At 41.7% G+C, this 18021-nt stretch overlaps 1 protein-coding gene across 1 annotated transcript in view; it reads right to left on the bottom strand.

Moving 5' to 3' along the window:
- The window catches only part of LOC139733329 (uncharacterized), a 65481-nt gene that overhangs the window by 14145 nt on the left and 33315 nt on the right, over positions 1-18021 (bottom strand). The window contains exons 3-12 of the mRNA XM_071644170.1: positions 6519-6793; positions 5814-5915; positions 5102-5341; positions 4328-4450; positions 3472-3705; positions 2806-2958; positions 2380-2565; positions 1617-1844; positions 1030-1263; positions 71-778 (exon numbers count right to left, since the gene is read on the bottom strand). Of these exons, the coding sequence (XP_071500271.1) occupies positions 71-778; positions 1030-1263; positions 1617-1844; positions 2380-2565; positions 2806-2958; positions 3472-3705; positions 4328-4450; positions 5102-5341; positions 5814-5915; positions 6519-6793 (2483 nt within the window). The remainder of the gene's footprint in view (positions 1-70; positions 779-1029; positions 1264-1616; positions 1845-2379; positions 2566-2805; positions 2959-3471; positions 3706-4327; positions 4451-5101; positions 5342-5813; positions 5916-6518; positions 6794-18021) is intronic.

The following is an 18021-nucleotide window of genomic DNA, read 5'->3' as shown; positions in this document are numbered from 1 at the left end:
AGAAACAACAAAACTAGGAAAGGCATTGGTCTTTTGTCAAACCAATCAGAAGAAAACATTCATAGCTCACCTTGAAATCCTAATGTGCAGAGGCAGGTGTAATCCAGATCACCGCCAAATCCCACTGCAGAAGGATTTGCACGACAGGTTGCCCCGTTCCGGCACTGGTGATCCTCGCACGGTGAAATCTGCTCCTCGCAGGTGCGTCCATCGTACCATCCTGTGCAGATGCACGTGAAGTTGTTCACTCCATCGATGCAAATGCCACCATTCATGCATGGATCGCTGGCGCAGTCGTCAACGTTAACCTCACACGTAAGGCCGGCATAGCCGGATTGGCAGGCGCAGCTGAAGAAATCTATATCGCTGGTGCACTGGCCGCCATGCTGACACGGATTGGATGCGCACTCGTCAATGTCCACTTCGCACTGGCTGCCCGTATATCCCGCACTGCAGTCGCAAGTGTACTCATTCACTCCGTCACGGCACGTGCCACCATTCTCGCAAGGCAAGCTGGAGCACTCGTAGATGTCTGACTTACAGAAGAGGTCGTAGTATCCTTCTGGACAGTCGCAGCTGAACCCGTCAATGCCATCAATACACAAGCCACCGTTGAAACATGGCTCGCTGGCACATTCGTTGATATTGTTGTCACAGTGTTCCCCATCGTAGCCACCTCTGCACTGACAATGATACCCGTTCACTTGGTCCACACACGTCGCCCCATTGGAGCAGGGATTGGAGGCGCACTCATTGGCATTTATCTCACAGTTTTCACCTGCAGGAGAAAGAGCAAGAAAAAGATTTCCTCTTTGAATGATAGCCCATCTCCATATGACATAATCCCTGAGGCAATATCATTCAATGCATTTGCTGCATGGTAACATGTAAAGATTGACTTTTTAGATATCACTACAGCGCAAAGAAAAGGCCTCTTAATTATCATTATGGCAGAAGAAAGCTCAGGTAGTTATGCATCAACCACTTGAAGGACAATCTGCCCTAAACTAAATAGGAGTTGCGACGTACCTGAGGTTCCTGCGCGGCACTGGCACTCGTACTTTCCAACCAAGTCGAGGCAGGTGCCATTGTACATGCAGGGCTGGGGCGCACACTCGTCCACGTCCTGGTCGCAGTTGACGCCCCCAAAGCCTGTGTGGCACTCACACCGGTACCCATTCACCTCATCCACACAATTGCCATACACACAGGCTGAATTCTCGCAGTCATCAATGTCTCTATCGCAGCTTAAGCCAGTAAAACCTACAGCGTAAGAATGGTAGGAAACAATTGGTCATGCATCCATTTGGGTGTCCTGAGAATCTCATATAATGTTATCTTTACGAGAAAGAACCTTAAAATCATTAAATGTAAGTCATACTTGTCTTCTTATAATAAGTTACTTTTGAATTCACATTTGGCATATGTACCCTATTCCATGGCAAACAAATGATCAGAACTATCAGTAAAATGACAGTCAAAACATATACAGTTTTAAATGAGGCATTGCATCATGATGTGATCCCCTATGTAGTGAGTAAAATGCAGATATATAGCTGCTGTTGCTGAGTAATGATCTATAGGCCTACGATGCAGTCTCTTAAGGATTCACCCACCATCTTCACAGAGGCACGAATACTCGTTTATGCCGTCCAGACAGATGGCTCCGTTGTGGCAGGGCGCAGAAGCACATTCGTCCGTCTCAGTCTCGCAGCGCCTCCCGCTGTATCCCAGGGGGCACTCGCACATGTACTGGCCGATCTGGTCATGGCAGGTCGCGCCGTTCTGGCAAGGGTTGGAGTTGCACTCGTTCACCTCTATCTCACAGCTGTTCCCGGTGTACGCTGAAAATGTCGCAAACAAAAGTTTGTTAGCCTTCTTTAATAGCTTTCAGATCTTCTCATACAGCAATTACTACACAAACGTATGCAGACACAATGACCTGAATACACCAAGGAAGTTCAAATCAAATTCAACTTTTAAGACACAGTCAAAAAGCCCAAAGTGCCTCGTATGTCAATATTTCAGCATGATTTCATTGTCGACTGCCTGTCAGGGTATGTGGCACATCACATGCATTTATGGATGATCCATGGACTAGCTAGATTCAATATACCTTCGTGAATTCCAGTCAGTGATTCGTTATTGACAAAAACTGCATGCATACTGAAATCTTGCAGTAAACTTAACACACATTAATATTCTCAGTGCATCAAACTTGATGGGTCTTTTTTTTTTGGGGGGGGGGGGAAGGGGAGGGGAGGTGGGGTTGTGTGTGGTGAGAGGGAGGAATCTCATGTTAAACATGCCCTTGTCAGATTTGCAGAATTCAAAACATGCCCGCTTTGCCACAACTAAACCAGAGAGGCTTTCACTCACCCAGCAAACAGACGCAGACGAAGCTCCCGACTCTGTTGAAGCACGTCCCGCCATTGTCGCACGGATCATCTTGGCATTCGTCGATGTCGTTCTCGCAGCGTTCCCCGGTGATTCCCGACGGGCACTGACACTCAAAGCCCCCTTCCAAGTTCACACAAGTCCCTCTCATGCAGACACCCTGTGGAGCTGTTTGATGTGGATAATTATAAGTTTGATCCAGTTACACTTTGCCAAATTGCTCGATTACACAGGAAAAAACATTAGGAAAAGCTCCAAGTTAAAGCCACAGACCAAGTCAAACATATCTTTTTTTAGCCCTCTGTCTTCCATCAATGATGTGGCAAAGAAACCAAAGAAGAAGAAAAAAAAAAGAAACTAGGAGATTTACAATGATTCATTACATTTATTTCTTCCAGTGGTACTCACTTTCGCACTCATTAATGTCCTCTGAGCAGTTGTGTCCCGTGTACCCCGCTGCACAGTCACACTCGTAGCCTCCATCTATCCTGATGGTGTGACACTCAGCGGTGGCATGGCAAGGGTTGCTGGCACAGCCATCGAGTAAGTGGCACAGGAGACCTGGGAGTCAATCAACACCAATGTATGTAAGAACTTGATTTGAAATACGGCATCAACCCACACCCCTTGACCAATACTTTGTGGTGTCTCGTTTCTGTTATCACTTTCACAATATTTTTTTTTGGGTAAAATCCATATAGTTCTAAGCTGTTTATCACTATATCAATGCTCTATGTTTGACTCAGGGTTTTAGTTTTGTTATTTTGCTACAGCAAAATCAGCGATAAATCAAATATTGGCTAGGCCCTTGAACTCCGTATAATGCCAAAGTCCAATCTAATCAACCAGTGCATCTTCATCGGTCCAGAAGCTTGATTTAAATTACTTCATACAAAGTTCTTTAATGACTGCCTAAGAGTGCTCAGTTAATTCAGAATTGAACTCTGGCAATTATCAGCCACTTTTCATCAGTTTCCGGGGGCCTGTAATCTAACGCTATGTACACTGCTCTATCAAATCGCATTCGTTAACTGTCTAATGACGAGATTACTTCGAGGAGGCACTTGGACCAACCTGTCACCCCTGGGGGGCACTGGCAGGTGAACCGTGAAATCCCGTCCACGCAGGTCGCCCCGCTGAAGCACGGGTTTGGGTCGCAGTCGTCCTCGTTGACGTCGCAGTAGCGGCCCGTCCAGCCCTGCACGCACAGGCAGGTGAAGTTCCCCGGCAGGTTCTGACAGGTTGCTCCGTTGGCACAGGGGTTGAGTGGGGTGTTGCACTCGTCCACGTCCTCCTCACAGTACATTCCTAGAGGTGATTGGAGGGGACATGAGGAAGCCAAACTCATGTTAGTTTCCACGACACCAACATACTTCCAATGACACTGTCTATGACACACTCCTTTGAATAGAAAATTTGGCCAAACTTCCATGCATTTCTAATGTGAAAAATTGATATGAAATCCCACAGAAACTACTTGAGTTGAATGACACTAAAGCATGCCTACATAGTCATGGCTGTGTTTGAATAGCTCCATTCTTTTAAGTTTCATAAGCTCTTCTGTCAGTGATGTATTAGTGATGGGGAGCCTAAAATATAGTCATCAAAACCATGCGGACAGATGTCATCCAGTGTCTGGTTTCGCTTCATGAAAAGAAAACAAGATCTGATTTTTTTTTTCTCTCTTGCACGTGATTTCTCTGAAGTATACATTCTAGTGGCTTTTTAGGGACAATCTGCAGCGAAACCATCTTAAGAGAAATGAGGTTACTCAGAATGGAAATTTATAAGCTATGTGGATTGCTTGAACCTTATGAGGCAAGTGACATCTGAACAAGGGCTTCTTCTGTATACATATTTATAACCTAAATAAAGATTTACTACATTCTTCTCTTCACTTCACGGGAACATTCAAAGATATGAAGCTTACCCGTGTATTCATCGGGGCAGTCGCAGGTGTATTCATTGACGCCATCTATACAGACTCCACCATGAAGACATCCATGTTGCGTACAGTCATTGAGGTTGTTTTCACAGGCCGAACCACTGAACCCTACACGTAATCAGATGGGTGGGGATACAGTCAGTGGTACTCAAGCTGCTAGGTGAAGACACCGTTTTCAAGTGGTATACATGTACATGCATCTTTCACTGCAAGCTCTTTTTTGCTCAATATCAATGGAAGTCATCGGAAATTATTTTAAGCATCATATTCCAGATTTGAGATTATACCTTGGTATCAACATAACTTCATATATTACATCAACTGGAGTTGCAATTATGCAGTTGACCCTACCTTCATATTCAATTCTGGCAACTACTTTTTTATTTCATTACTCATATAACTCCACTCATGTAGCATAACAGGAGATTTGGAAAATGGATATATGACAAATAGTAGAATGCTCACTTTGGTTGCAAACAATTCTGATATGCAAAAAGAGGCTTGTAAGTACTAATGCAAAAGTGGATGGCTGGGAAAGATAAACATGCATGTTTAATTCCGCATATATTCAAAACACTAAATAGTGTAATATCTAAGGAGTAAAATTTGCTTTTATTTTTGCACAAGCTTCTGTTCATGGGAAATACATGAAAATTTATCTTTTTACTGCAGCATTCTGACACAGTTGTAAGGATCCGCGAGAAGATAGCCAGAAGAGACCCAAAAATCTGGGTGCATCATTCCTAAAACTGAACTTACCTTCAGGGCAGTCACACCTTCTCGTGTACGGTCCCGTAGAAATGCACTCTCCCCCATTCAGACAGGGGTCGTGCACGCAGGGCAGAAACGGCGAGCGGCACTGGGGCCCTTGAAAGGCCTGTGTGCAGAGGCACCGAAAGCCCCCATACTGGTTCACACAGGTGCCGCCATTGGAGCAGACTGCCTCGCCTGGCCGCGTGCACTCATCGATGTCCTCAGTACAGGTTGCACCCTCAAAACCTACCACAACAAGAGAGGCCGGAAATTAGGGATTGATGAGCACTTAAAAAGGGGGCCAAAATATTGAGGGCATGCATACACATTCATAGCCATTCTTAATATCCCTTGGTGATATGAAGCATATACAGAACATGATTTATTCAAAATAAGCTTTAAAGGATGTACTTGTAATGTTGTCAGCAATGTGGTACCTAGCTCCTATTCATTTACACCACCATCCCACAATGATTATCACATCAATTATTACTCAAAACTTCTCCTGGGTATATCGTCTAGCTCACTCCAAATGTATGTAATGATCCTGAGCACGTGTCAAAAATGCACGCTCTATAAGGGTATTCAAACAAACAAACAAACAAACAAACAAACAAATATCAAGAAAAGGAAAAAAAGTTGCCTACATAACGGCACCAAATTTCAGGTAATTCTAAATGTGGCCAACTGATTTCAAGACTGCCTAGTTAAAACTCACCTTCAGCGCAATTGCAGGTGTAGCCAGTGCTGGAGGATATGCACACGGCTCCATTTTGACAAGGATTGCTGTAACAGTAGTTGTCCTCTGTACAGTTAACACCTGCATCACACACAAACACACAAAGAAAAGAGACAAATACAATGTACATGCATGTACTGTACATTTATAGTCTGCTAGATGATTCTGACAAAGCACAAATCTTGCCTCCCAAGACAAGAATCAATTCCGTTATCTGGACGTTATGATAGCCATTAACTGACTCCAGAATCAGTGAACATTTCTCGGCTTCTTGTGTTTCAATGGAGTTACATGGGGCTTTTCAATTGTGTGGACGTTGATGCCGTTCTCGTACTAAAGTGGTTCAAAATGGCTGTAGCCCATTCGATATGACCGCAGTTTTATCACCCATTTCAATTTTCAGTGCACTCCATTCACAACATACTTTTATGATGTCATGGCCCCGCCCCCTCCAAAGGGGCTGGAAATTTGCGCGCCAAGTGATGACATCATTCCCATCCTGAATCTAGGAGGACGTGAAATCTTAAGAAGACGCGTTCTCGATTCCGACATTGGACGTGCTAGAGAACCTGAAGCATACGTAAACGTCATTACCTCGCCGTCCATGTCCAGGACTTGAAATCAAAAAAGTCTCTACTATTTCTTTCAAAATCTGCAATGATGCAAAACATCTTCAAGTCTTACCAGTCTTGGATGGAGTGCACTGGCACTCGTAGTCCTCCAGTGACGTGGTTAGACGACACGTTCCGCCGTGTTGGCAGGGCTGCTCGCGGGTGCATATGCTTGGCTGCACCCCCTCACAGAGGCTGTTTTGGAAGCCCAGTGGGCAGGCGCATGAGAAGCCTGGCGCTGAGCCGTCCGCCTCCCATTCCACTTGGCACGTGCCGCCGTTCAAGCAGCCGTTGGGGTCACAGGGGTTGTCGTACTGGCACCGGTCACCAATACGAGATTCGTCGCACCTGGAAAGAGATGGTAAAATAATGAACAGTTTTAGCTATATTGCAAAGGGATTTTATAAAATTTAGATGGTTCAAATCACTCAGAATTAATTTGATTGATAAATGAATTGCCATTCAGCATAAATATTGGTTCATTTATTCATTGACATACTCACAATTTCAATTACTGAAACAATGAATGTCATGACTCATATAAACTGAGCAAAACCATCAAACATGTACTGCAGAATTTTTCATCCCTTCAGTATGGATCAAAATCATATTGCAAAATTGTATACAAGTATGCAATGGGAAAACTATGTCAATGTATCCAGATTCAAATTGCTTGACATTGTTTTTTTCTTCCAGTTTCCGAAAGTCTATACACTATCTTAACATTTACTTTGTATCATTTTTAGTATGCATACATGCAATGATCAGAGATATACAGCAATTACATAATCCCATCTTTTTAAAACAAAATAAAGCCATTATATTTGCTTTTAAAACTTTCATTTTCATTTTCACTGAGGTTTTGTCTGAATGTGAGCGAACAGTAGAATTTGTACTATTGTTGCCACAGCAGTAGCATTTTGATCACAGACATTCGCAGAGTGCAGATCACTGAAAGGAAAGATCCTAAATTTCCATTTCTTGATCAACAGAACTCATCAGAGTAAATAAAGACACGACCTGCATACAAGTTGTAGCTGGGACAGAAAGAATACAGATGACAAACTGGACAGTAAGATGGATGGATGGATGGACAGATGGATGTACAGACAGACAGACAGACAGACAGACAGACAATCACAGCTGGAGTATTATGCTCTCTCAATGATGAGAATACGATCTGCATCTCCAGCATCTACACACTGGCAGGCAATGCTGGACAATAGAGCTAAAGTCTCATGGAAACAAAACAGCTTTATTCTCTCTCCATGCCCCCCCCCCCCCCAAAAAAAAAAAAAAATCCTTTTCTGTGTGTGTCAACATGCAAATTCAACTCAATTAATTCACTGCCTCAATTTGAAAGGTATTTTCTAAACTCCAATGTCTTCTCTATATGTGCCATCAGTACCATCTATCACTTATTATGAGTGATCTTATCCATCATCTCCTTTGGAAGCATTCACTGCAAAAATCAATATCATCTAGTGCAGCACTAAACAACAGATTTTCTCTAACCTTCAACTGAGAAGAGAGGAAAATATGTCATTTTGAATGATTTCTGCGTTGCTTTCCCCTCAAATTATGGGAACTTACATGAAAAATTGGAAGGCAATACTCTGAGGTATTTGTTTGTTTTTATTTTCATAAATCTTTTTTCAGATAAAAATGATCCATGAAAACCCACCCGAAAATCATCAAATTCCAACCACAATATGTGATCCATCCATACAGTAGTGCAGGTAAATAGATTAACTTCATGATGCTCTGAAACAACTTGCCCACTGATGAGTTATTGGGACAACTCAAATTGGACGAACGTCGTCATTGTGGGATTCTCGGCACATGTATCTGTATACCAGCTTTCCCAACAGTTCTAACCCAGTCAGTCATGAATTCCTCTTTCCCCTATTTATGAGAACAATTTCAGTGCTGTGTCTTTTGTGTATACCAGTTCAATCAGACTTTGGGAGCATGAAATCACATTTCACTGATAAAACAGGACTTGGGAGGCAAAATGTATGTTTGGTATCTAACATTTTAGCTACAAGTGAGCTTTGCTTCCATACTCATTCACCACTTGGATTCTGACTTAGAATCAGAATGGTAAATGGTAAATGGATAGGTACATATTTTATGAATAAAGCAAGATGACGTAGATACGTGTATGTCTTACAGCACCAGTCTGATAAATAAACAAATAAAAAACAAACAAATTGCTCCACATCTGGCAAAGACAAGAGCACACCGAAGTCTTTATGGGAAGGGAGTAAAGGGGTGCTATATTCCTTTTCCTCCTTCCTCACACAGCCAGTACCTTAAACGCATACATGAGACTATTGTGATGGAGAGAACTGAGCAAATAGTGGCATAGGGGGCTCCTTCCAAAAGACAACACGAAGAAGCAAGCATATCACCCCTTTGATGCTCTGTGCAAATAGTGCACAGCTCCACGCTTCATACAGGGACGCCCAGTTTTCTGTCTTGTTTGCCCAGTGTCCACTGATGGGGTGCATACTCCAACCCCCTCATCAGAGGCCTATGCCTGGTGGTCCAGGCTGGTTTCCATCTACCTGTTCAGCATCATGCACAAGCCAGCTGGCAAAACTTCATGGACAAAATCAAGAAATGATGCTAGGAAATTGCAGGAGATTTGGAAAGCTAGAATGCTGTGGGAGTTTTTGGCTTGTCTTGCAGTTCAAATATTTAGTATCAGGCCTATATAGACGCAGCTCATATCTGAAGATTGTGTGATAGATTAGAGGTGTGTCAAAGTCCTTGACGAGTTTTAAGAAACAAGCCAACACAGTATGGATATTACATTATTCCCCTTTGTTGTCCATTAGAACTTGCTTCTAAATTTGAAATTTTAAAAACTGAATGAGCAATACATCAATTTTCTAGATATGATTTAATCTCTACCATAAAGGCAGTGAGGTTTAGATTAAAAAACAAACAAACTACAATTCTTGTATGTGGAACTTAAAGATTGTTCATCAAACTAACAACATAGCTTCCTTCCCCCATGACTAAAAATTGCAATCACATTATTCTTGTAAATCTACATCCTATGAAAGTACACATGTTGGCAAATAGAGTCCTTCGCAAAGTTTCTACAATGTTGTTTTTGATCTTTAAATATCCACAAAATCAAAATGATGCAGGCGCAATCTCTGAGCAAGACTGCATCTTGCATTTCTCCAAGACAATGCTGCATGTGTTCTGCTTCCATCAAAACAGCATGCATAAAGTACTGTATCATTTCTCTTGCCTATCTACCCTTGGTTTCTCTAGCTCCTAACCAGACTGAAAGAAACATGGGCCCCATGTGCATACAGCAATTTCCACCTAACAATGCCTTGAACTAGTGTTTGAAATTCCCCATCCCAGCTCAAAAATAACGGCTTCCATCACACAAAAAGAAACCCAAACCCAAGCCATACTGCAAGAGAGACACACCGTGTGGGTACGCACACAAAGTCCTAAGTTTGGGTTTAAACAGCCCGACCTCCGACCCCCAGACCACTTCCCAAATTGTTGGCAGCTGAGAGCAGGTGCCACTGTGCTCCTAAACTTTACCTTCACATTCCAATACCCTTGCCTACAAGAGATAGGGGGAACACAAACTAATGCAGGCATGATGTCTCACACACACACACACATACACACATACACACACACACACACACACACACACACACACACACACACAAACCTTGATAAGTAGGAGGGAGCAGAGTGGGAAATAAGGACATTCACAGGGGGGAGAGAGAGGGAGAGAGATACACACACATACACATGCACTAATATAAAGACATGCACACAAAGGAGAGAAAGAAAGGGAGAGAAGAAGACATAAAATCAGTGAGCTGAACAAAGCTAACAAATGAATAATGCATGATGCTAACTCTATTGGCCAATGGCAATGTGGCTCTTGGTCGTGCGCCTGACAGGTGCGCATAAGCAATGAGGTTGCATGAGCTTGTTTATAGAGGGCTACCCCACAGAGGCAGAAAGGTGCCAGAGCTAGTGTGGGTTCCAGACTCCCCACACTGTTCTGATCTCATCACCCGATTTTTCCAACGCAAGTAGCCTCTCTCAAAACCTTTCCCTTTGATCTGAATCAACTAACAGAAACAAGAGGAATGCCAGGCAACTGAAAACCAAGGTTGCATTCACTTCATCTCTGTATGTCTGTGACTACTTCAATCAATGAGTTGACGCAAGAGCACAGTAGGGTCTGAAACATAGGCCAGAGGCCGGCAAGTGGAGGAACGTCTTTTCCCCAATCCAGGAAAAATAGTTCCGGGAGGCATATTTCTGGTTCAGGTACTCTCTCTTCCTGACCTCTCTCTCATCTTTGTGGAAACTGTCCCCATGAAACAAGAAAAGAAAGAAAGAAGTAAAAAGTACGTCTAGCTTCCGAAGGGAATGCAAATATCTGGGCACCTGTGCTGTTCAAGAGGAGACAGACTGTTACTGGTATCTCCGTGTAGAAATTGTGTGGTGTGCAAAACAAGCAATGATGATGCTAACACATGGTCTCTGCACGTCGTCCCCCTCAATTGCTCTTTTTACATTCAGCTGACAAGTAAACAGAGAGGTCTGTTCTATGTCCCTCTGGCACATGACCAAGGACACGAGACTGAAGGAAAACAGCTCAATGATGAACATAAACCAGGGTGGCTGGGATGATCAACAGGGGAATCCTGCCTACAGAAACCCACACATCGGGCAAACGGTCAAGTTCGCCTCTGGTGTGGCATGACAGTGCCTTACCTTTTAGCCCTCTCCGGTGCCCACTAGTTGCCAAGAATACTGGATATGCCATTATATTCTGCAGGTTTTTATTCTCATGTTTTTCACATGCCGAGTGCTATTCACGAACTCATGAGCACAAGAGAATATACACTCTGATCTTGACATGAATATGACGTGCGCACATACATGTACTATTACGCAGAACACAGTACACGAACAAGGTGTAAAGATAATGCTGTATTCTAAGATCGCAATTTAACCACTCACGATGTTGGAAAGTCAGCAAAAATTTAGACTCACTACATACACGACGTAATCAACAAGTAAAGATACATGTATGGACTGTCACAGATGAGTCAAGTTACAATTGACTTTTACTCACTTTCATTTCATGTGCATGAGTTCAAACTTGATTAAGAGATGCCACAGAAGTCAGTCATGAAAAAAAGAAAAAAAAAAAAAGAAGACTATTCCAAGAGGCAGAGAGGCTGGCAGAGGAGGTACCAGTATTTCACGGGTCAATTTCTGGCTCTCCATATTCTATAATACTACTCTGCAAAGGGTCATGGCCAGGCTGCACTACAACTTAGGCTGAGCCTCCAGACTCAGAGGACAAAAACCTTCTAAAAAATACATTAAAGGACAAATTCACCTGGATATATGTGTAAATTGAGTGACTGTAGCAATATTAGTGAAAGTTTGAGGAAATCCATACAAGCAGTTCAAAAGTTAGGAATCTGTAAAGTTTCAGTGCTGCCATTGCTGGATGAAAAGACTAATACAGTTTATGATTCCACATACCTAGAACGATATTATGAAAATAGTAAGAAGAAAATTCAACATATTTCACTTTTCTTGCAAAGAGCACTTAACTTGCCTCTTTCAGGAAGAAGGAGAATAATATTACCCTTAACATACATCAATAATCAATCACTAAATGTGTATTTTTTTCTTTATATTGTTCTATGCATGTGACATCACAAGCTGTAATAGTCTTTGCATCCAGCGATGGCGGCACAGAAACTTCAAAAATTCATAACTTTTGAACAGACTGTCAAATTTTCCTCAAACATTCACTGAGCGTTCTACTAATATTGCTGTATTCACTCAATCCACACATACATTAAGGTAAACTTGTCCTTTAAGGAAATTAATAACATAGTAAACAGTATGACATCACTAGTTTCACATGTTTGCCTGCCAGTTTGCTATGGATGCTTGTGATCCTCTAATGGAAACCCAAACCCCAAAAAGAAATGTGGATTGAGTGACAACAGCAACATTAGTAGAACACATCAATGAAAGTTTGAGGAAAATCGGACAATTGATGCAGAAGTTATGAATTTTTAAAGTTTTGGTGTTGGAACCGCTGCATGAGGAGACTACTAGAAGTTATGAGGTCATGTGTGGACAACAATATAAAGAAAATATAAAGGGAATTCCACAAAAATTCACTTTTCTAGAATAATGAAAGAGCACCTGACTAAACGCTTTCAGAAAGCAGGGGGAATAATTGCTACCCTTAACATATGTCAGTATCAAGTTGATCAGATGTGTAATTTTCATGAAAAATGAGTTTTTGTGGAATACCCTTTATATTTTCTTTATATCGTTGTTCACACATGAAGTCATACCCTTGGATTGTCTGATTTTCCTCAAACTTTCACTGATCAATGTGTTCTACTAATATTGCCGTATTCAGTCAATCCATACGTATATTTGGGTGAACTTGTCCTTCTAAAATGGCTATCCATGCAATTGGGAGGAATATTTTCTGTAATGGCCTGCCTACCCTGCACAGTGGAACCTCGTTCTAAAGAGGTTGATATGATAAAATCCTCTTAATACATTTGTAGATAACAAGGTCCCAACTCTTTTGTTTCTCCATATTTGTACCCTGATATAGTGAGAAACCTAATACTGTATATGCCGAATATTTTGCAAGGTTTTTATTTTCGCAAATTTCACGAGTCGGGTGCTATTCGTGAAATTAAAGACACGCGAAAATATTGACTCTGATCGCGTGTACATTTCTCTGTTCAGTACAGGACTCCACGATCGCGAATTTAACCACTCGCGAAACTGTCGGGAATCCCCGATTCGCGAAAATTTAGACATGCGAAATATATGCGTATACAGTACAACAAGTAACTAGTCATGGTTTTTAGGCCCTTGTAAATTACGAGGTTCTCTTGTACTAAAATTACTGTGTTTGGGGTGTTTCTTCTCATAGCCTAATTCATTTGGACATGATTATGGCCAGCAAAATGAGGTTGACCGGTAGGTCCCTGAGAGTGAGTGTAGTGGAGTGGGTGGGGGTAGGTAAAGCATAAAAGTTCACAGAAGGGGCTGAAGGCGACCGAGTGGAAAGCAGTCTACAGGTATATCCTTATTCTGGCATCACAGTCAACTACTGTACACTTTGGTATTTTTCACAGTGCCCCTCGATTTGGTTAGGAAGCAAACATGGATATCCTTCACTTTTCCAAAATTAATCTCCAAAGTATGCATTGCAAACACAATGCATTTAAAGATTAGTAAAAAGACACCATCCATTTTTATCAATACACTCTTCTTTCTTTCTTCTTATTTCATTTTTTTTTAGGGCACTAAATACCCAATTACACCGTGGACCTTCACATATTTCGTCATGATTAGAAAAAAAGCTGCTGTTAATTGTCAGTGAATTAAAGCTTTCACTTTTGAGAGACTTCTCCACAGAGGCGAGATATGAAATAACATGCAGAATAGGGTGATTAGTAAAACTTCTCTTACACCTAGAATAAAATAAAAAACAAAAAACAATAAGATTCAAAGAAGACCTTTGATGGGCGACTGTTCCGTTCCAGATACCAGTAATGTAACTGATGTGACCTGTTGCTGAAGGTGATGAGAGTAATTGAACATAATTAATTGAGCACATTCCCCCACTCAGCAAAACAGTCCCAGTTGCCTGCAAAAGACATTTTGCACTTTTAATAGCATAATTGGTAAACAAGGCTATTCCACTGCCAAAAAAGTGCAAACGCACTGTTATGACCTTCTCGACACTGTTCACACACACAGGAGTACCCCCCAGGTCTGTGAGATAATTGCCCATCGAGTGAGCTACAAAACTTGCCAAATTTCTGAACCTTCTGACTCATCTTCATAAGTACAGTTTAAAATCCTCATTTTCCCAACCATTGTTCTATAGTGTGACCTTGCACTAGGCCACAAGCTACATGCAATTTTTTGAAGACCCTGGGGGGGGGGGGGGGGGGGGGGAGGGGAACTTTCCAAGAAAGCTCATCCTTTTTTCCAAGAAATGTACTGTTGTGGGTTCATCAGAGCATCTGATGTATTCTCTCTTGTACATTTGCAAATGATTCAAACTTTTCTCAGTTCAGATAAAGGGAGAACATTTACAAACATTTGGCTTCCTGAGGGTACTTATCATGCACAGATTCATAACAAACAGTGCTCCTACACAAATTCATGATAAACAATTTCTCCTATGTCACAAGCAGTAATAATAAATATGAATTTGAGCAATTCCAAACTTGACTGTTCTAAAATTTCAAAATCCGTAAAAATCACTGACTTTATACACTGGTGCACAAATAAGTCTTCATAGTTATCAGTGTATTCAATGCTAGCAGTATTTCTCGTTACGAGTACTTTGCGTCAAGCTCTGCTTTCTAATATACCCTAACTAACAAAGAGAGCATGTACCCACACATGGAATAAATACAGTATTGCAGTGATAACACATTTCAGCACAGGACAGTGGAAGTATTTCTTTTTCCTTTCTTTCTTCATACAAGAGGTGGAAACGGGTGACAGCATCGCAATTTGACCTGTCGGTGCAACTCCATAGTCACTGAACGAAATTTTTTTTTTTGCTCATGCAGCCGCCCATAGAAACTGTCTATTCTACCCCCATGAAGTTTCTATAAGCTGTCCTGTTTTCTTTTCCAGTTGGCAAACTTCTTGATTTCCTGCGGGCACACTTGGGCCCATGAAAGGCGTGATGGTAACTCAATAGCCCTGCTGGGTGAGTGGGGGTGAAGGGAGTGCGGGGTGGTGTTCAGACACAGGGGGATGAGGATGATCCACAGCAAGTGGAGAAGAGAAACATAGGAATATATACATTGAAGAGAGGAAGATGATTTGAGAACAGTGGAGGAAGGAACTGTGCTGAGAAGGAACATCAAGTAATGAGGAATACCAAGATATGTAATGTGATCAGCGTAGATGAATAATGATATATGAACAGCAGGATATAAAGAGTAATATCAGGAAAGGTAAATTCACAAGAGAAAATTATATCTATCAGCAAAGATGACTACCATTCCACAAAAATTGCAAAGAGTATCATAAACTTCAACCTAATATTCTTTATTTCCTGCTGTTGAGGGAAACTAGAAATATGTGAGTACTGACTTCAGTAGGATGTGCAAGTGTAAACAATAACAACAACAACAAATCACATCAGCAGGTACATATAACTGTAGTTTTCTTTGATCATCACCTTCCATAGAACTGCAAAAAAAAAAAAAAAAAATAAAAAAATATATATATCAGTATAAAGAGCAAAGGTTCACAGATCTACAGGTTTTTGAGCACCTCCAAGGAATGGAAAATCATGGTCATCTGGTGGCTGTGTGAACACAGGGGCCCCCAACAGGTTGCTCAGTTTGTATTCAAGAGGGAAGGTGTTTGCTCAACCTGCTGAGGTCGTGCGGCAAGTGTGACCCCTCTGAGGTCAACTTACCCCCCTGAGAAACGAATCACCAGCTATCAGGATTCAATTAGCACCAAGTTTAATCAGGCTATAATATGATGCCATTTTGTACAAGGGGGGGGGGGGGGAGAACTGAGGTTACACCAGGTATGACCAGTGGCCATTTCTCTGTTCACGAATATAATTGTAGGTTAAGAAAACAGCAGGTTTTCACCTCTTGACCATTAGTATTGAGCAGAATTTTCACCCTCAAATAGGACTTGTCCTAAACCCAATAACCTATACCTCAGCATGAATGTTTCATAATAGATTTATAATGAAATATCATATTGTCAAAAAATCACATAAGATATTAGGGTATTAGGCCTACAACCTTACATTTACTCGATATATAAAACACTTTTGAAGTGAATCAAAGATCTCTGTTACATCCTTTTATCTGCTAAACCTGATGGTTGTTGACTTATTAGACAGTTACAAATGTTCACTTTCAGGTGCATGAGTGTATAAATTGGGATGGTGTGCTAACATTAACAAGGGGCTATACTACCATTCATTCCTTGAAATGTATATCCGTGGCCACTTCAAGATGATGCTATAGTATTCACCTCTCATTCCAAGCGATTAAAAAAAGGCAAGCAAACGATAAACGGAACTGTTATAGTAATCATCATATTTATCGCAGTCAACACAACATCAAAGAAGTGCACCAAGATATGCTTATGGAGCAAGGACTAAACATGGTGATTTGGAAGGGGGGGGGTTGCAGTCAAATTAATACTGCATTGGCCTCCTTTCCACTTCTTCAAGAAGGAAAACATCCTGCTTGTTTACTGGCATACAGCCATGTGGGATACACACTACACTCTCAGTGCCCACATGGTCCACAATAGGATCTGGAAGAAATGGGCAGCGGCTTTAAGCCACTATCACCTGTTCCCCTCTCCCTGCCACTTGCATGGCATAGGGACGCATCTGGAGATGAGTCCTCAAGACTTAATGATTAACACACTCACTCATACAGCATGACGGGAAGGAAATTTTTTTTTATATAGTATTATAACGGCAGAAATGATAAACAAAATTATAAGGGGGGGGGGGGGGCAAGGGCACTGATGTTCTGTGAAAGATGTATGGAATAGGAGTTGGCAGGGGTTCAAGAGGTGATGGCTACAGCTGGTTTAATGCTGGAGTCTATCTGTGATGAGATGTTGCCAGGAGTGTGATCAGACACACTCGCCACGTTTTTTCTCCGTGGAACTCAAACTGGCAAGTCTGCAGACATCATTATCTTCCAGAGGGTAAAAGGTCTTTCGAGGAAGGAGGAGGAGGATGGGGGGGGGGGGGGGGTTAGAAGAAGAACAGATGCACAAACAAACACACCATCATCCCAAAAGCCTAATGAAAAGCCCCTAACACCTGACCAAAAATGCTGGCCTAGGCTAAGAACTGGAAAAAAAAAAGTGATTATGATATCATATCTTGACTCCCTTATGACTCTTTTGGCATCCACTGGTACGCTCTCTCGATGGACTTTGACATATAGCAGGATTCCATCTTATATAATTCATGCAAACTCTGATGTTTTCTAACTTATCGTATCATGCCGAAAAACAGAGAAGATTCGCAAGAGATTACCAAGAGGTATACAACTGCCAAAAAGAAAAAGAAAGAAAAAGAAAGAGGAATATGTCAAAAAGACAGCATGAAAGCATGACAGCCCCGGAGTCACATTTTTGTCTCATACGAGTTCAATGCAAAGCACTTCTTACATCTGAATTTCCTTTGTTCACATCCTCCTTGTCACGCTCACAAGAAGACATTTTAGTGCTTTCAGTACTACATGAAAGTATGCAAGTCTCCCAGTTTTCCCTCCTTTTCCATTCATCAGGTCATGTGACATGGCAGACACAAGAGCCAAAGCAGTGAGGTGCAGTTGTTGATTGTGCATACATGTGTATTATGTGTGTTGCGCATGATGTGAGGGAAGAAAAAAAAATGTGAGTAATATGGTAAACAACTTACAATGAACTTCAACAATCAATACTCCTCCGTGAGTCTTCCAATAAAGCAGTGAATCTACCTGGCTTTC

This window comes from Diadema antillarum, unplaced genomic scaffold (assembly GCF_040938485.1).
Source record: "Diadema antillarum isolate AM-2024a unplaced genomic scaffold, OU_Dant_1.0 scf00000024, whole genome shotgun sequence".
Taxonomy (NCBI): Eukaryota; Metazoa; Echinodermata; class Echinoidea; order Diadematoida; family Diadematidae; genus Diadema; species Diadema antillarum.
This window is presented reverse-complemented; position numbering and strand designations above follow the sequence as displayed.